This window comes from Poeciliopsis prolifica, unplaced genomic scaffold (assembly GCF_027474105.1).
Source record: "Poeciliopsis prolifica strain line A6 unplaced genomic scaffold, Auburn_PproV2 SCAFFOLD026, whole genome shotgun sequence".
NCBI lineage: Eukaryota > Metazoa > Chordata > Actinopteri > Cyprinodontiformes > Poeciliidae > Poeciliopsis > Poeciliopsis prolifica.
The window spans coordinates 563,129-580,949 of record NW_026562401.1 but is presented as its reverse complement, the minus strand read 5'-3'; the positions used below and the strand labels follow the sequence as shown (position 1 = coordinate 580,949).

The 17,821-nt window shown below is 36.3% G+C and overlaps 1 protein-coding gene across 3 annotated transcripts; it reads right to left on the bottom strand.

Annotated features, from left to right (window-relative positions):
- Window positions 1–4,838: 4,838 nt before the first annotated feature.
- LOC129371238 (FXYD domain-containing ion transport regulator 6-like) lies at window positions 4,839–16,552 on the bottom strand. Of its 3 annotated transcripts, XM_055047731.1 has the most exons (10): window positions 16,339–16,552; window positions 12,500–12,556; window positions 12,348–12,374; window positions 10,175–10,198; window positions 9,952–9,975; window positions 7,814–7,888; window positions 6,156–6,192; window positions 6,010–6,047; window positions 5,869–5,893; window positions 4,840–5,790 (listed from the first exon to the last, which is right to left on the bottom strand). In XM_055047731.1, exons 2-9 carry the CDS (start codon window positions 12,549–12,551, stop codon window positions 5,889–5,891), a joined length of 282 nt encoding a protein of 93 aa, XP_054903706.1. In that variant the 5' UTR covers window positions 12,552–12,556; window positions 16,339–16,552; the 3' UTR covers window positions 4,840–5,790; window positions 5,869–5,888. The 3 variants fall into 3 exon arrangements, with proteins under 3 accessions (XP_054903708.1, XP_054903707.1, XP_054903706.1); XM_055047733.1 differs by lacking the exon at window positions 12,348–12,374 and having other exon boundaries at window positions 4,839–5,790; XM_055047732.1 differs by lacking the exon at window positions 16,339–16,552 and having other exon boundaries at window positions 4,839–5,790.
- Window positions 16,553–17,821: the final 1,269 nt, after the last annotated feature.

The following is a 17,821-nucleotide window of genomic DNA, read 5'->3' as shown; positions in this document are numbered from 1 at the left end:
AATTTTCCCATAAAAGAGGACATCATGGCTAACTGCCTGTTTGTACTGTTTTTGTATTGTACAGGAAAATATTTGCACTGTGTATTAGATCCTGCACTTTCAATATTTTTTGAAGATTAATTTAATGTTGCAACCGGTCATGGGCAATATCTCACACACGTGTGAGTCAGTGTGGAAACGTGGGTGCTTGCCTGTGCAGTTGCTTCTTAGTATGTACATTCATGTGTTTGTTGCTTTTCTGTTGCTTCAACATTAACCCACCAAGAACCACAGATCTAAATTAGCTTGATGTACAATCTGCCATGTCTATGTTGAAAAGCAATATTTCAAATGATAAATCAGCACTGTTTTTTTCTTTATTTTTTTTTTTATTATTTAGTCCAGAGAACAATGGCTTTATTGTTCTTTGAGAAACATTTGTCGTGGTCAGAAGTTGTGTTTCTTTTCATCACGCAGACCAGAATTAGAAAATTGTAATTTTTGGTAATTTGGTATATTAATTCAATATTCATAATTTTACTCTCCTCCCACAGACCTAATTGCTATTGATCTCTAATTTTTTTTCTGTAGACATGAATCTGTGCATAGCTGTTTGTCCTGTATCCCTGTGTTGCCCCCTGATGGACCTCCCACCCAATGGCTGCTATGGATAATGTAGGTCAGAGATGAATTGGGACTTGTGAAAACAGATATAGTCAATGAATAGATGAATGGATGTATAGTTTTCACTCGGTGTACAATATTCATAATTTTACATTTTTAAAGAAACATATTGTTCCTGTCAGTGAAAAGGTCTGAACGACATGTTTTAGGAAATGAGCTGCATATTTTATGTGCCTGGCTAAAGTTGACTTAAATGACAGAGAAATGAGAAGTTCACTGAGGTTATCATAATTCATGCATGAAAGGGTTAAATTGGTAACTGTAAAACATACTTGTATCCTGTGAAAACTGTGGCAACAACTTTGTCTTGAATTTGTAAAAGTGTGCAGATCTAAAACTAGTTGGAGCCACAGGGTTCTGATTTGTGGTGCTTAAAAGTTTGTCAAGGCTTCAGAGATTTCATTATATGATTATTTGATTTGAAGAATTAGGTTTCACCTAGTTACTAGAAACAGACTCAGTCTGAATAAAATTAATAGATTAAAGAAAAAACATTTGCACTTTTGCCTTTTAAGAATTATAAGTAGAGATCTGAGTGGCACAACTTTAAGAGTTTTTCCTTTTTGCATTAAAAGGAAAACATAGCTGCCTTGTTCTTACTCAGAAAAAAAACTAAATGTAAATGTTTTCATTAACCGTGATCAAAGAATGTTGTTGTATGAACAAAAAAGAAAAAATAACAAGTAAAGGTTTGCCAACCAGAAAAAATAGCGCTAATTATGTTATAACATGAAAATTATATTTTTCTAACAATAAACTCTTATGGTATCACATTATAACAATGTATATATTTGTCATGTTTTAACTAAAAGATTTCACATTCTTGCAGTATAAATGTTACATTCTTTTGACATGATTGCTGTACAGACATGGACATGAAATTGTTCGAACAGTAAAGTTTTACATTACAGCTTCACATCTGTTAGAACGTTATAGACCTGATAATACAATCAAACAGATGACAATGCAGATAAATGTCTCACCAAATTGAAACTGAACAAGCTTCTATGCTTGGACATTTTTTTATTCTTAGGAAAAACACAAAGTCTTTTGAATATGAAGACGTAGCAATTCATGTCGTATCTGAATGTGAAATATTTTACATTCTGTCACAAAATCTTCAGTAGTTTCCATTTATCCGGCTTTAGTTTCTTGACAACCTTTCTGTCAGTCTGATGTCAGAAACCTGACTTTCCTAAACATTACGTCAGTTCTACTTTTTGCACCTCACAAACTCAAGTCTGGATATTCTTCTTTAGGAGTTTACCGGTTTAATTCAGGACTTATTGTTTATTGAGGGGAACAGTCCCAGTGAAGCGAAACATGCCTAAGTAAGTCACTTTTTCAACCATGTTTCATAGCTGGAATTTTTGTGCTGAAATGCAATATTCATTTCTTCATAAAAAGTCACTTCTCATTTCATCAAACAACATCATGTTTAGTTTTAAGTAACTGTGTCTTATGGTCCTTGGTGAAATTTTTCATGTGTGGTGATCTCATAGTGATGTTTGTTGGTAAGTTCTGAGAAGGGTTTCTATAGTCCTATTGTGAATTCCCGAAGCTGTCATCCAAAGGAATTACTTTCACCTTCAGCTTAGTTATGACAGGATATTAACACAACCAATGTTGGAAAAAAGGGAAAAAAATTAGCAATATAATATAATATAATATAATATAATATAATATAATATAATATAATATAATATAATATAATATAATATAATATAATATAATATAATATAATATAATATTGTCACTTTCTTAAAATAGTGGCTTAAGTTACTTTTTTTAAATAAAAAAAAACTGTTTTATTAATATACACAAGCTTCAAGCATATATATATATATATATATATATATATATATATATATATATATATATATATATATATATATATATATATATATATATACTATACTGTGTGTTAGGTTTATAAAAACAGAAACCTTTAGAGTTTTCAAACTTTTAAGCACCATGACCGTAAACCAAAATACCAAGTCCTTGTCCTCCTGAAACAGCAGCTCTTGTCTTTATTCCTGTCTTGCCATTCAAGCAACATGCGATTAGTTGAGAGTAGATTTCCCACATTCACTACCAACACACAAGGAGTGTCTCTGCTTGAATGCATACATTTAAACAAAAGCCTTTCAGGCCAAGCAGTGAGATGGAAGGGTTAAGAAAGCATTGGAAATTTGTTTTTTCCTCTAATGGTTGTTTATGAACTCACTGATGTGTTGAAAGTGAATTTTTGGTCGAACAAGGAGAAAGCACTCATATTCAAGTGGCATCCAGGAAGGGAGAGGGTAAAATTGAAAAAGATATTTTTAAGTTGTTTCAAGAACAGATTTGTTTTTTCACCCCATAGATTTTGTAGTCAATTCAACATCATTCATACGACATGCACGGGCAGATCATTCGCTAAATCTAACTTAATTCTTACTTGGATGAGGATTTAAAGCATTTTGTGAATTTTTTGCCTGTTTGAGGAATGATAGATCAGTTACAGAAGTTTGATCTTTTACATATTTACTAAAGTCTCAGTATTATTGGCATATTTGAAAAAAAATATATATATCTAAACTTACTCATGGCTATTAAAATGCCAGAGACAAACATAATGACAGCAAGGATGACCCCTGTAGTCCTCAGTGTCTCATAATCTGCAGGGGATAAAATGACAAGTGACTTAAACAAGTAAAGCTATCAATGTTACAAATATGATGCAAAGGATTGGTTGAAGACCATCTACCAAAAACATTTAGGTCCAATATACCACATGGATCATCTTCGATCAAAACCGTCCCGTTGTAGCTCTGGATGTATGTTTATGGTGTTTGTCTTGCTAGAAGGTGAATCTTTACCCAATTCCCAAACCATTTTTAGAAGCTAAACTGTTTTCTTCAAGAACTGCCTTTAACACAGAAGCCCAAAAAATCTGTTTTATAGTCATTTGAGCACATTATGTTCTTGCAGGTCTTTCCTGCTCTTTTTGCCTGTTGCTTTTATGCAGATGATCGTATCTTAATAGGTTTGTGTTTTACATTGAGATTGTATAAAAGCTGGGCTGTTTTTTCAAACTGCTGCATTTCTTCCTGCCTGGTGTGTTCCTGGGTCTTCATGGTGCTTTTTTTGGTCACTGATGTTCTATGACAAACCTCCAGTCTTGCTTAAGGGTTTCACTTTAATTATACCTTCCCTTCTTTTGGTCTATTATGTAAGATACACGCATTTTGTGGCTATCTCGTGACAAAATGTAAACGAGTGCAATATTTTTGCAAGGTACTGCAATTGGATGAAATCTTACCATAGTGAAAGTCACTTTGGTCTGGAAACACTGATTCTGTAAAAGAAAGACTCTCATCATTTACAGATCCAGAACTGCTAATTTCAGCAGAGCAGTTTAAGGTTGTGTTGAAATTGAGCAGGGTCTTCTGTTCCTATGTCTGCAGACTTGGCTTCAACACACTTTGGGAGTTTTTTTTCTTGCCCTAAACAGAATGGCACTCAATGCAGCATCTTCGCTCAGCAGAAAAAAAAAAAAAGGGTTACAAGCCAGCAGGAGCAGAGACAAGCATATAGGAAAGGAGGGGGTAAGGGCTCCAACAGAAACCAGCAGTTATGCAATTTTCAACAAGATCTATAATTACTAATTATTTCTTTTGCTGCCAGAATTTATAAACACAAAAGTGTTAGAGGCTGGAGATGCTGCCAATAGTATGTTTTTACTGAACTCTCAGTCCCAAGTGCTTAATTTGGCATCTTATATGTAACAACACAATTGTGAAACCATTTTGATTTTGCAGAAGTGCTAAAAATTGACCTTCTCAGTTTGGTAGTTTACTTAGGAACTTCCCTCATTGTGACACTAATCCATGCATCATTACTTTAACAAGCTTCCATTACTTTAATAATAACCAAACATAAAGACAAGTATCTAACAAACTAAAATCACATTTCTTTCCTTCTCCTTTAGATCCAAAACATCTTTCTGAGTACAAAATGGTACAGACAGAAGTAAAGAGAACAAACCTGCGGTGGCCATGGCTGCGATGCAAAGATGCTGAAGAGCTCTGTCTCCTTCTGGAAATTTAGCAAGTTACTGGGTTGCAGTTACAGCCTGGATAGGGATGGAGAAACTGGGCAGAGCAGCAGGCAGAACATCTTACTGTGACTGCATTGTACAAGCTCAGCAGGCGTCCCTCTGGCGGTGACAATGAAAAACTGCAACCATTCTTCGCATCTACTGGTGCAATCGAGGGGCAATCCCAATAGTGATGAAGCACACAGGCTGCAGATTAAAGGAGATGGTGGCCCAGCCCAAAAAAATAAAAAATATGGATATAACAAAGAGACAATATCTAACTACAGTGGACTGTAAAGTCTTATTTTGTGAGCATTTTTCATTCATGGGAAAAATAAGATGAAATGATATCATTTGCTTTGAGAAAATCTGAATAATTGTACCTATTTTCCAGCTATTAATGTCCAGAGAGAGGAGTTTGCATGCAGTGAATGCAGCCCTTCCTGTGTTTTCTGTTGCAGTGTCGGGGGAATATAGCCGTATGTAGTAATTCCTCTTTAGAGAGGCTACCACCACACTAGAGTGTAAAGCTGCCATTTAGCAGCTTGAAAACCAAAGAAGGGTGCAATGTAGTGCTTAAAGAAAATCTTTCTGAATGCTGCATAATGCAGTGAGTCCTCCCACACTGCTGGTAGTTACAACTGCATGTGTAACTGAACAGTGTGCACTGTCAGCAGAAACATGAGCGCAGCATACCAGATGGCCACACTCGCAGTTCTACAACCACACCGGTAAAAAGAACAAAAATGTTTAGGATGAAACAAATCAAAGCAAACTTTTGTTGTTGTTGTTTTTTTCAAACATTTGCTTTATTATCTAGCATCTGTTTGAAAATCAGAAGATAAAAACGAGAGTCACTACTCCTACTGTATAAAGATAAAACATCATCTAGTGACAGTTATCAATGACAAAAACATAAAAAAGGAGGGAAAAGAAAGAAACAACTGGATTATGTCATTTAAAAAGATTCAATGCTGTCCTCTTCAAAGGATCGTTCTCTGCCGTCTTCGCGGTATTTGCTGCCATCTGGTGGCGCCAGTAGGCAACTGCAGATGCAAAGACGTCAACTGAGTTTGTTTTCTCTTTTAAATCATTTGATTCATTGATGTTTTAAAGACATTTACCAGTTTTTCTGTAGCCTCAGTTAAGCTGAAAAAAAAATATGTTTGTAGTCATAAATTACAGCAGAATATTTTAATATTATCTGTAATGTCACATGTATGTCATGTCATATCAGTAAACATTGAAGAAAATGTAAAATATACCTTTCTGGACAGCTGATTCAACTTCAGGATTCCTGGGTCTAAGGGAAATACAGATAGGTATTCATGTAAAAATAATATTTGTACATTTGTACTTATATCTAATATGAAAACAAAAGCATATCTTTGTCTTATTTTGTGTAATTCACCTTGGCTTGTCACTCTTTGAACAGGTACACTTTCGACCTGTTAGAAAAAAGAAAAAACTTGGGCAGAATATTCAATATTTACTAAAGCATAACATTTAAATTTACAGGGCTGTTCTGAAACTTTGACATTGCACCACCATTTCTGAAAAGAGCTGGATAAAATTACATGTAAAACAACTCAGGATGTTCTGGGCAGCAAATCTGGGATGTATCCCAGATTTATGCTTTCTCACTGTATTTATTTTTCATTATTATTTTAAAATAACCTCTGATCTCTACTCCTGGAAACCAACTCATTGAACTAAAACTAGATCAATTTTGATATCAGGAGTTGCCAAAAATACAGCAAAACTTAAACCAGAAGTATGTTACTGACAAACGGAGGTTTTTGGTTGTGTGAACAAGTATGCGTAGACTTTCACCTTCCAGCATAATTTCAACCATTAGTGATTTAGAAAACAACAATAAATTCAAATAGCATAGCTTTAATTTGATTGGAGTTATTCCATCATGTGACAGCAAATGGAAAATAAAAAAAAAGGTGTGTCGTTTGAAATCTGGATGATTTCTGCACACCTAGTTCACAGTGAGAGATTCTCAGCTTTTGATAAACAAAGGAAACACTAGCACTGATGCCAAAATCAAAACTCGAAAAGTAAATCTAAAATACAACTTAAACATCAAGAAGTTATTAATGGAAAAATCATAAGTTATAAAGGACCAAGAGGCACCACTGATGCAAGAAGCACCACCTCTGGAAGCAAACAGGAAACGAAGAGGGAACATTTTAATTCAAATATGATTCAAACTGCCATGATTTTTTTGTTCAATTTAAATATTTAGATAGAAAATACTCCTTCATGAGTGTATATTTTAATTCTGTTTATGCTTCCCTTCCTTTACTTGCTGCTGGCCCATGTAATCCAATGACACACTGTCTAAATAGCTCTTTAAATTAAAATGAGATCAAACAGACTTTCTTCCATTTAACTGAAAATTATATAGAAAATAAATCAAGCTTTAGCACCCTGACAGATGAATCTTAAACAGCTATTTTGAGTCAGGAATAAGATTAAAGTAGCAAAAGCATCGCATTATTTCTTCCATGGAGCTGTTACACATTTGTAAATCTCATTGAAGCTTATAAAACTACCAAAAGAGATATTAACATAAATATGTATTTGTTTTGATTAACATTTAAAGACAGATTGAATTAGTATTAGATTAGATTAGTATCTGATGTTTCCTAGGCATCTGTAGGTAAATATTGAAATTTTATTCAACCTTCCAAAACTTTTCACAAGCCGTCTTTCTCTAAGAAATGCTTGAAACTCACTTTAGTCCCTGTAAACACAGAGGACGTGCTGCAGAGAGGTTGCGTCTGACTAAATTATTTATTGCTTAGTTATGGTTTCACATCTCTATCTGGCAGAAGCAGCAGGATGAGCTGGCAGGTTGGAGCAGGAATTTTGAGACGACGCCACGAGTAAAAGAGAAGGCCGAGCTATGATGGCCGAAATGCTGCGACTGGCTGATACTTTCCACGCACACTTTCCAAGAAGTGTGTGTGAATCTCAGAGCCCAGAAAAAGAGTCTGCATGCTTTGTAGCATAATTTCAGTGTGACGTTTTACATCTGTTGCAAACTTGTATACTTACTGACGATGAGGAAAATGCCCAGCAGGAACAGAGCGATGGCAAAAACCAGGCCTCCGATTCTCAGAGATTCATAATCTGAAATGAAAAAATTTAAAAAATGTTGGGAAAATGCTTGCAAAGCTGAAAGGAGATATGCAGAGGGTTTTCTCCTAAGTACATAAAAAAAATTGATATATTCAGGCATTTTCCGAGGCTTTAGAATTAAATTTTAATTGAAAAGCACTGCAGAGGTAATTTGATATCTCATAACGGTTTGTGGGGATGGCAAAAAAACCATACAAGCTGCAGATAGCAGATCTGTAAACAAATTTCAAGGCTGGTGTCAAGTCTTGACTTTAAACACAGTTGCATTCTTGTTTAGTTTGTTTTGCGACAGTTCTCTGGAAGAAGAGCAGGACAACTTTCCCATGCATGTAAAGCAACTGATAGTGAAAACACTGCAAAAAATATCCTTCTCAAAACAAGCTTAAAAAAATATTAAAAAAATAAATGTATAAGTAAAAAAATTGCCATTAGAGCAAGTACTTTTAATCAATATTGAAGAAATATTGACTTAAACCAAGGTTGTACATATTACTGACAACTAACCTGTTAGTTAGTTTTGTCTTATTTAAAGTGCATTGCGACTTGTGTTTTTGCAGTGGATAACTTCTGCTTAGGGATGTGTAAGGCAAGCTTTGGAAAATTAAAACAAATTCTGATCACAGGGTCAGACTACAGTGGTCAATAAAACTGAACTTGCAAAATAATCAAAGTGTAAAAGAAAAGAAAGTATTTAAATGGATATTTTTAATCTAGTTTGTGATTCTGAACAAATGTGATACTTAAAAAAATAAGTATCATCTCGCTCCTGTATGTCACAGGGGAAAGGAGGGAAAAGGCAAAAGAATGTTGCATTTATCTTGGGACTTTTATCTTTACAGCTGGGATGACAAATTGTCATGAGATTTGATGCTCTTAAAAGATCAAAGAGAGGGGAAACAAGGATAAGAACGTTCACAGATGCTTAGCTGCAACTAAGAAAAACTTTGCATATTTGCAATAACTCCATTGCGTAAGAAAGAATAACAAAGTAGAAGATTAGCTCCACAACGCGGCCTGACAAAACTGCTCCAAGACTTCATGTTCCTCTCAGTAACAAGTATCAAAGTGAGACCATGAATACATTTCATTTTGTGAGGTGGCCTTCAAGACAACAAAAATATCTAAAAAAAAATAATGCAGATTTACTTTTAGAACTAAATGCATTTAGTAATTCTCCACCACAAAACTCTTAAAACTCTTAAAATCAGTCCAAATTTAGCCCCACCAAGAAACGTGTAATGAGGACATATCCAATCCAAGTGTCACGGCTGATGACTGGACTGAAATTCCTTCAAGCTTATCAGGAGTTAACAGAAATCTTTACCTGCATTTACTAACATGTCTGGAGCTCGTCAGATACAGAGAGCAAAGATTTACATAGTTTTAAAGATTACTGTGTTCAATAAAAACAAATCGACAGAATTATTTTCACTGGTCTTCCATATCTCGCTTTTGGAAAATTCAACAATTTGAAGTCAATTGTGGAGGTGTTTAAAATCTTTGTTTAGGTAAAACTTTTTATGCATTATTCTACAGTTTATAAAACATCCGTTATTTGTTGACATCATCAGCTAGCATTTTATTTTTTTTAATCGCAAAACAAAACATTTTTCCATTTTTAGATGAATCTTGTGTTATTCATTTCCAATATGCTTTCCAGTATAGTCTAAACCCAGACTGATAAATGTTCATATTGAAAAAAAACAAAATTTCTGCACGGCTTATGCAACTGACTGATTTGAATGTTTATCTAATCTCAAACACAAACAAAATGTGAAATGCTGGACCATCAGTTTGGGCAAGACACGAAAAATGGAAACAATTGAGATTTTCTTGTGCAGTATATGCTGTGGCTGTTTTAATTTTAAATTCAGCAGACAGGATGTCAAGTGCTTCTTTTGGCTCTGCTGCAAAAACTTGCGCCAACAGGTGAAAGTTTTCCATCACCTCTGGAAAAACGAGACCACAACGCTCACTCATCTCGACTTCCCAGATGTTTCCTGAGCAGAGGGGTCGACTGTTAAAAGGAGAACCTTTGCGTGCTCAGCACTCACCATAATGAAAAGCGCTGTCGAAGTCTGGAAGGAAAAGTAGACCAGAAGGCAGAGAGGTAATGAATGAGAGGCAGATGTAACCAGTGACACACTTCAGACTCTTCTCATGAGCCGACAGATTTGCAGTTGTTTCAATCCATTAGTTACTCACATTCCTGAATTAAATGGCAGCAAATTGTTGAAGATTTGACTATTTTATGCTTTTTCTTAAAACTGTCCTCACCTTTCTCATCGTCTGCTGCTGAGACTGTAAAAGAGAAAAGAACATATCATGTCGTGGTTTAAGTATCTGTCAGCAAACTGCAAAAGTGACAATAGCTGAGTACGCTTCACAAAGGGCAACCCATAAAATTAATAGTGGCTTTCTTTCACAAAATTCCGTAGTTTTACTAGGGACTAATAATCAATGCAAAGTAGAGCATAATTCTGAGCTATAAAACATTTTGTTGTGCAGTTCTGTTCACTCTGCACAACTAAACTCCTAAACATGTTCAAGAGCAACAAACATAGTAACCATACCCAATTACAGCATAATGAACCAACCAATATGACAAAGGTTACTCTGGAGGAGATGCAGAAATCCACAAAATTCAGAGAAGTTCTGTGGATGTGATAACAGTCAGTAGTCCACCTCACAAATGTGGCCTTTATGGAAGAGGGCTGGACAGTATCAGGAAAATATATAACTGCAAATTGATTGCAGTTATATATTCAAGTTCAGCTGACAGGAAAGCAATTGTTCAAAGAAGGTCATCAGATGCCTCAAATCAAGTGTGGGAGAAAGCAAACACGTGAAAGAAGGTGCTGCAATCAAATGAGACCAATTATTTTGAGTCAATGCAAACATTATGCAAGGCAGCAGCACTGTGTTTAATGGTCGGTTCAGAGTGTTCAGCATTATACATTGTGTGATTATGCTGCATCTGCTTTACTTCAGGAAGGCAAAGGAAGCTGGTAAACAAAGAAAGGAAGATGGTAGGAGCTAAATAAATGGTAAGACTTGAAGGAATTTTGATAATGTAATGGTTTAGCTAAAGTTTATCTATGTGCCAAAAACCTAAAGACCTAAATGCCACACTTTTCATACTTTAATATTAAAATAAAATCATTTATTATTTTTGTCCCACTTAACAATTAAGAACTCCATTGACAGTTTGTGCACAACATAAAATTCCTGTGAATTACTCTCCAATGTCCTTTATTGACTTTAGAGCATGATAACACATGTGCCTGGAGTATGGAAAATGGTACTCATCACCATCTGTGTTTACGTTTTGACATTACTGATCAAAGTGATCACAAAACAATCAACTCTAAACAGTCATCCATGAAAAAGGGGATCAGCATGGAGCAACATTTATAAAATTCTAATAACATTGATTTACCTCAAATATATTTTTGTTTTATTGCCCTGTTGTTTGTACTAGTTTCTCTCACCTATAGCCTCCTCATGCGTGGAGCCCAAACTATAAAATGGTGACAAAAAAACAAACTTAACTTGTTAAATCCCATTCCTACCTTAAGTTTAGTGGCCTAACGGGAAACATGCAGGGTTACTGAGCAACCAACTTAGGTTTATGTCAGACACAAAGCAGACGTTGTGTTAACGCTAACATGTAGACAAGAGCCAGATGGAAGCAGGGCTGGACAGATGTTTAGACCATCTGACATTTTACATCATCACTTAATGCAAAGTTGTTATGACTAATATTATTAGACATTGTAAATCATATTAAAACTAAGTCCCAGGGTACAATTGCAATTGGATATAGTATACTAAAAAGCTTATCAACAATTAATTTATCCATTCCAACATAAATTTTTTACAATAGATTAGATTGCACTGACTAACATGCATTTTATAAAAAAAGAAACAAAACACTGCAATCTGTTTACTGAAGAGAAAGTTGACCTGAAATTACCTCTGACCTCATTCCTAGACAAAATAAATCTAAACTGTTGGTATTTTTCTCTGAGATGAAAAACATGTTTTGCTTCTTGACAAGCTTTAAAAAGTGACCTGCAGTCAGACAAAAAAAAATTAAAAAATCGGCGTGGGCAAATCTGCTTAGCATCAAACCCTGCTGATGGTATGTGGAGCGCCTAGGGAAACAAGTCAGAGACCAAGATTTGTATTTGTAACAATGGAAAACCAGGCAGCACCAGATGATTGATTATTCAAACTGCAGAAACAAAACCCTTTTCTGGGAGAAAACCGCAGGCATAAAACAAAATCTCTGGACAAATAAAAAAACAAACTGAAAAGAGGGATGAAAAATGATTTACTGCAATTCAAACAAGTGGTGCTGTTCACAAAAAGCCAGCCGACAAAACAACACGAGGGAGTAAAGCCCATGCAATTTCAGGGAGGGGCCACTCTAATGCAGGAAACTTACCAACTACCTCCCTGCCAAACGCTGACCCTGTCATACACACACATCAGGAACTTAAAACACAACTACTGCAATGTACTGCTGAACAATACGCTTCCACATTTGGGTTTGTAAGGGTCCGAATGCCAAAGCAATTATAGAAAATTCCTTCTCACCCAGTGCAGGAGCCAGCCAAGAGCTGAACGCCACCACAAATACAAGATCCATTGTACCTGTTTGAATAAAAATAGAGGAACAAGTCAGGATTAAGGAGTCAGGTGAGGTTTATTTTATGTAGAGTTAGCTGATTTTCTCTAAACAGCTAATAAGTTATGTTTTCACCAAAGGGAGAATGCTGTGTGTATGCATATATTGTTAGTTTATATTTGAATTTCATACCAATGTAAAGAAGCACACAGTGGGAAGGGGACATATAGTTTTCAAACCTTCTTTTCATCCCCCCTTGCTCTGTTACCCCTAAATGAATAAAAATAAAATCACTTTCATAAGTAACCAAATTAGTAAGAAGAGTCCACTTGTTGGCAATACAATCTTAGTATAAATACAGCAGTTCAGTTAAGATATAAGTGATTTGTAGGATAACATCAGTGGTCAAATAGCATCATAAAGAACAATGAACACAGCAGGCAAGTCAGGGACATGATTGTGCATAAAAATCAGGAATAGGTTATAAAATAATACCCTGAACACTGAATATCTCACTAGACACTGTTCTATCCATTATCCAGCACAACATGGCACAACTGCAAATTAGGGCTCCTTGATATTAGAAAAACTATGTAATTGTCACACTGTTGCTGAAAACTGCTTGAGAAATATTTGACACCAATTTGACCTTTAAAAAAGAGGATCGCCACTGTTAAGAGAAACCTATAAGAAGTCCTGTTAACAGTTTGTCATTAGCCAAATGCGAGATGGATAATAAGATGCTCTGGTCAGATGAAACCAAAACTGACTTTTTTGACCTACAAGCAGAACATTGTGTGACGGAGCACAAATGCTGCACATCACCCTGGTCACACTATCCCTACAATAAAACATGATGGTGGCATCATCATGCCGTGGGTGACGGTTTTTCTTAACAGGGAAAGGGAAGCTTTTTAAAGCTCCAGGGAAGATGGTTGGTGCTAAATACAGGCAAGTCCTGAAAGAAAACCTGTTAGAGGCTTCACCTTCCAACAGGAGCATGACCCTAAAGCTAGTCTTAGATGACTTAAAGCAAAACATATTCATGTGTTGTAACGGGTAGGTAAAAGTCCAGGTGTATTAATAGACTTGAAAATGAATGTTTTTACCAGTGCTCTCCATCAAATCTAAATGAGTTTTCTTCTCTGAATATGCAAAATTGACTTTGGGGGTGAGACCGCACCAAAATGTGGTCCCATGGATCTGTTTTTTGTTATTTTTTTATTTTTTTTTTACACTTATTAAATGCTTTTAGTCGTTTTGTTGCATCACACATTAAAGTTTGTGGCTATAGTGTGACTAAAAGAGTTTGAAATCATTTGTCAGCCACTGTAATGACACTTGACATTACAAATGACATCACATTTCACTGGATCTTTGCGACATTCTCAGGGTTGAATCACTCGGTGGTGTAATGTTACACCACATACACTCATATCCTTATGAAGACTAAAGTAAACTCAGTTACAGGAGTAAACCTCACCCATTCGATCATTTAATTACAATAACATAACGCGCCATCTTTGCAGACACAACATAGCAGGATCTACGCCTTCATAATTTGTTTTCCAGGCTATGAGAAGGAGAAGAGTATCTATATTTGGCCCTGCATCTCAGAACATCTTCTTGGCAGCAGAGGGGTGCAACGAAAAGAGAGGTGTAAAGTTGCACTCGATATTTGGTTAGTGGGTTTTGCAGGGTCATCACCATGAGTGGGGCTACCGGGGGTTCTATTTTTCTATCTATATATTATCAAGAACATTCCTTTGGGATTCTCTTACACCCTTAAGATGACAAGGAACCAGACAACCTCTTGCAATTGGACACACACGCTGAAGAAGGCTCTCTTTTAGGAGATCACACCAACTGTGATTTTGCCTGCTCCTCAGACCGATTATGCCAGTATGGTCCCGAGTCGTGGCAACACAAATGCAACACAGGTAGATACAACTTAGCTGTGCGGTTGAGCCATGAAATTAAACGTTTTGCATTGGGGAGATCAAAGCAGAGCCAGTGCTTCCCTCCTTGGCCCTGAGCACTGCTGGGGATTCATGCACAACCAATGCGGGGGTGTGAACATCGTGCTGCAGTCAGAGAGAAAAATGAACGACTCAAGCCCCGGGAACAGGATTAAGTACAAAGACCTGCCAATCAGGTTTAATCAAACAAACACACAGCGAGCTATTCGAACAAGAGGCAATCCAATAATCTTGTTTGTTAGCCCTCTGAGTTATATAAAAGGAAATAATGGGGAGACAGTAAAAAACACAACATATAAAGCGGCACTTTAAGTGAAATGAAGTGGATTATAATAAACTGGAGTTTACAGAGTCATTTAGCAGGATAAAAAAACGATAGTTTGGTTCAGATTGCTTTTGTTAATACGTCAGTTTTAAGCTATTTCCAACAAGAATGACCTTAGTGAATACCAACATTTTCAAGTACTAACCTAAGAGATCGCTTGTTCTTGTTTTCAAATGGATAGATTTAGGTTTGGACTTTAAAATCACTGAAAGTTGAAATTTCAAGTGGGGATGTTTCTCAGCATCCCAAATCTTGAAATCCAACATGGCTGCAGGAAATTTATCTGAAATAATAACCTCTTCTATCTACTCATCAAATGGTTTCTTTCTCTTGAAATTATCAGCTATCACTGAGAATGACAATTAGATTACATTCCACGAGTTATGTGATTAGAACATTGTTAATGTGGATCATTCCAAGAAACTCAAGCAAAAATAAGGAAAATGAGGATTTTGGCATGTAACAGAAGGATAAATGATGTGTGTTTTATTTTGCTCCAGCGAGAACAATGTTAGGCCTACTATCAACAAGTCCAGATCTGCTGTCGATCAACTGGCAACAAGCTGGGCTGCCCAGTGAAGAACAGCTAAATAGTGTAGAAGAAACAAGCTTGATGCAGTGGCATAACTTACTCTGCTTGCTTAGAGAAACAGTGCAAAACAGTGCGGCAGGTTTCCAAACCGAGCTAGGAGAAATGCAAAGTGTGTAGCTGTTTTATTCCTTGAATAATTGCCACATGATCTTGCTGTAAATCGAAAGTTATTGTATTGCTCTTTGAGATGTAATCATTTTGATTTACAACTCTCAAAACTGAACCAACCCTCCTGCAATAAGAAAATTTGTTTCACGAGTTCTCTTAACATCACTCATGCTCCAGCTGTGTGCTTAAAAAAAATACATTAAAACCACTGGAACCTCAATTTATCACTCAAATTTAGACCCTTTTCCTGCCTGATATCAGACCGTGAAGAATGCCCCTTCCCCTACACCCCTTTTTTTTTTCTGGTCGTTGTTATCGCTTATTACCGCGATACTTTGCGTGAGAAGAAATTTCCCCAGCACCTTCGAAAGCAAACTAAAGTTGCGGTGTGGAAGCATGAGGGTTTTAAGCTCCATTAAAGCCGAGAAATTACTGCGCTAGACATAAAAGCTCTGCACGATATGGGAAAATATAAATTTTAGACCTAAAGTCACACAGGAAATGGCGAACAGATGCATCAAACACAATAAATGTGAACTTGTGACCGAATCACATCTCGTAGAAGTTAAGACAGGTTTATATTTACACAGAGGAGGTTTTTCTAGTTGGGGAATGTTAATTGTGACCTGGTGATTTAAGAAACAATAATAATAAATAAATAAAAACTGGAATATCTCAGAAATAAGGGTGCTGTTATGTTTGTATTTTTTCTTGTTAGCTTACAGCAGAATCAATTGGACTGCAAGTTAAATGCAAATGACTCAGTTAAAATGTTCACAAATCTGTTCCATAAAATCCACTTACCGGCCGCTTGTAACTGTGAGATCCTCAGTAAATCAAACTTCCCAAGAAAGTTTCCCACTCAGCTGCTGCTTGAGCTAAGTTAACCAAATGTATGCAAAAACTAGCTAATGAAAAATAAAAAAAAAACTGACTCACTCTGTTGCATGCTACATGTGTAAGTCTGGGCTCTTCTGCAAACAGCTTAGTCAAGGTCTGCTCTGTGTTGGTTTTTTTGTCTCAGGAATGAAGTGGTGGAGGGGGCGGGCTGCCACTGAAGTTACTCCCAAAAATTACTCTGAGCTGCTCTGCACTGATAAACAACACAACCACAGCTACATACCACTGTGTTCCTGTGCTATAAATGTATTTTTATTAGCTGGAAAACAAACAAAAAAAATTGTTACTTGCAGAGATATTAAACTATAACGTCATAATGAGCTGTGATCATTCTCTCTGCAAAAACAGGCAAATTTAAGAGACCTTAGGCAGAGTAGAACAGTGAGCTTGTTGTACTGTGGAGTAATTTACTGGCTCTAGGGGAGAAGCTTGGTGCTGTGAAGCCAAAGCATAAACAGAGAAGTGCTTTCAGGGCCATAACGGTTCGTCACAGGGGCAGTATGAAAACAGTCCTCATAAGGTTGCTTCTTCCACAAACAACCTAAAAAAATAGAAAAGAAAATCTGATAGATTCCTTTCCAAATGAGCAAAAACAAAGCTGATCCAAACTGGAAACAGGCCCTTGCCTCATTATGGTTGGTCAGCAGAACATAGTTTGTTTTTATTCCCAGATTCCCTCTTCCTGCAAGGGCCTTGTGTTTTATTATCTGTTGGTGATGGAATTTCTCTTTCCTGATATGCCAACTGCAGGAGAGGCCACTGACCCAGAAAAGCATTTGCAAAGTATTCACACTTCTTGGACTTCTTTGAATTTTATCACCTTACAACCATGAACCTCCACCACAATTTTTATGTGCATAAAAGCACTTAACCACATAAATTTTGTTGGTCACATTAAAACTTTTTTGACTTTCCCAGAAACTTCGGAATTAACAAAATAAAGCCAAAACATCAAGCTAGCCAAAACATCCAGCAAAAGTCATCAGAATGACCCACACGATTCATTGTGAGAAAAACTGTGAAATCAAGACATGCTTTTTGATTATGTCACTGCCACTAAAAAGGTTAGAATCGCAATAGCAAACCTAGAAGGAAAAAAGTCAGAAGGATTGATTTTGATGAGGAATACTTGTCTCTGATTACTGGTGTTCTTTTTGCTGGACTACACAGATCCAGCATTGAGACCACCAAAGACGCATCATCTGGTAGAAATATTTTCAGAGTAGCAATGTCACTTTAAACCATTTGAATGATCTCAAGAACCCTCAGATTCAAAAACAGAGACACTCAAAGTCCAACAAGTTTTCTCCTGTCAGGGATGTTTGGGAGAGATGGGAGGAGCTTCTTCCATAGATGCACAGGATGTGAAGGCAACTGTGGGTGCAAA

Excerpts from the sequence above, each read along its gene's own strand:
- LOC129371238 (XM_055047731.1), bottom strand. The coding sequence starts at position 12,551 with ATGGATCTTGTATTTGTGGTGGCGTTCAGCTCTTGGCTGGCTCCTGCA. Across the intron at positions 10,199-12,347 it reads GTTTGGCAGGGAGGTAGTTG|TCTCAGCAGCAGACGATGAG; the intron begins GTAAGTTTCCTG and ends TCTCTTTTACAG. Across the intron at positions 9,976-10,174 it reads AGCAGCAGACGATGAGAAAG|ACTTCGACAGCGCTTTTCAT; the intron begins GTGAGGACAGTT and ends TTTTCCTTCCAG.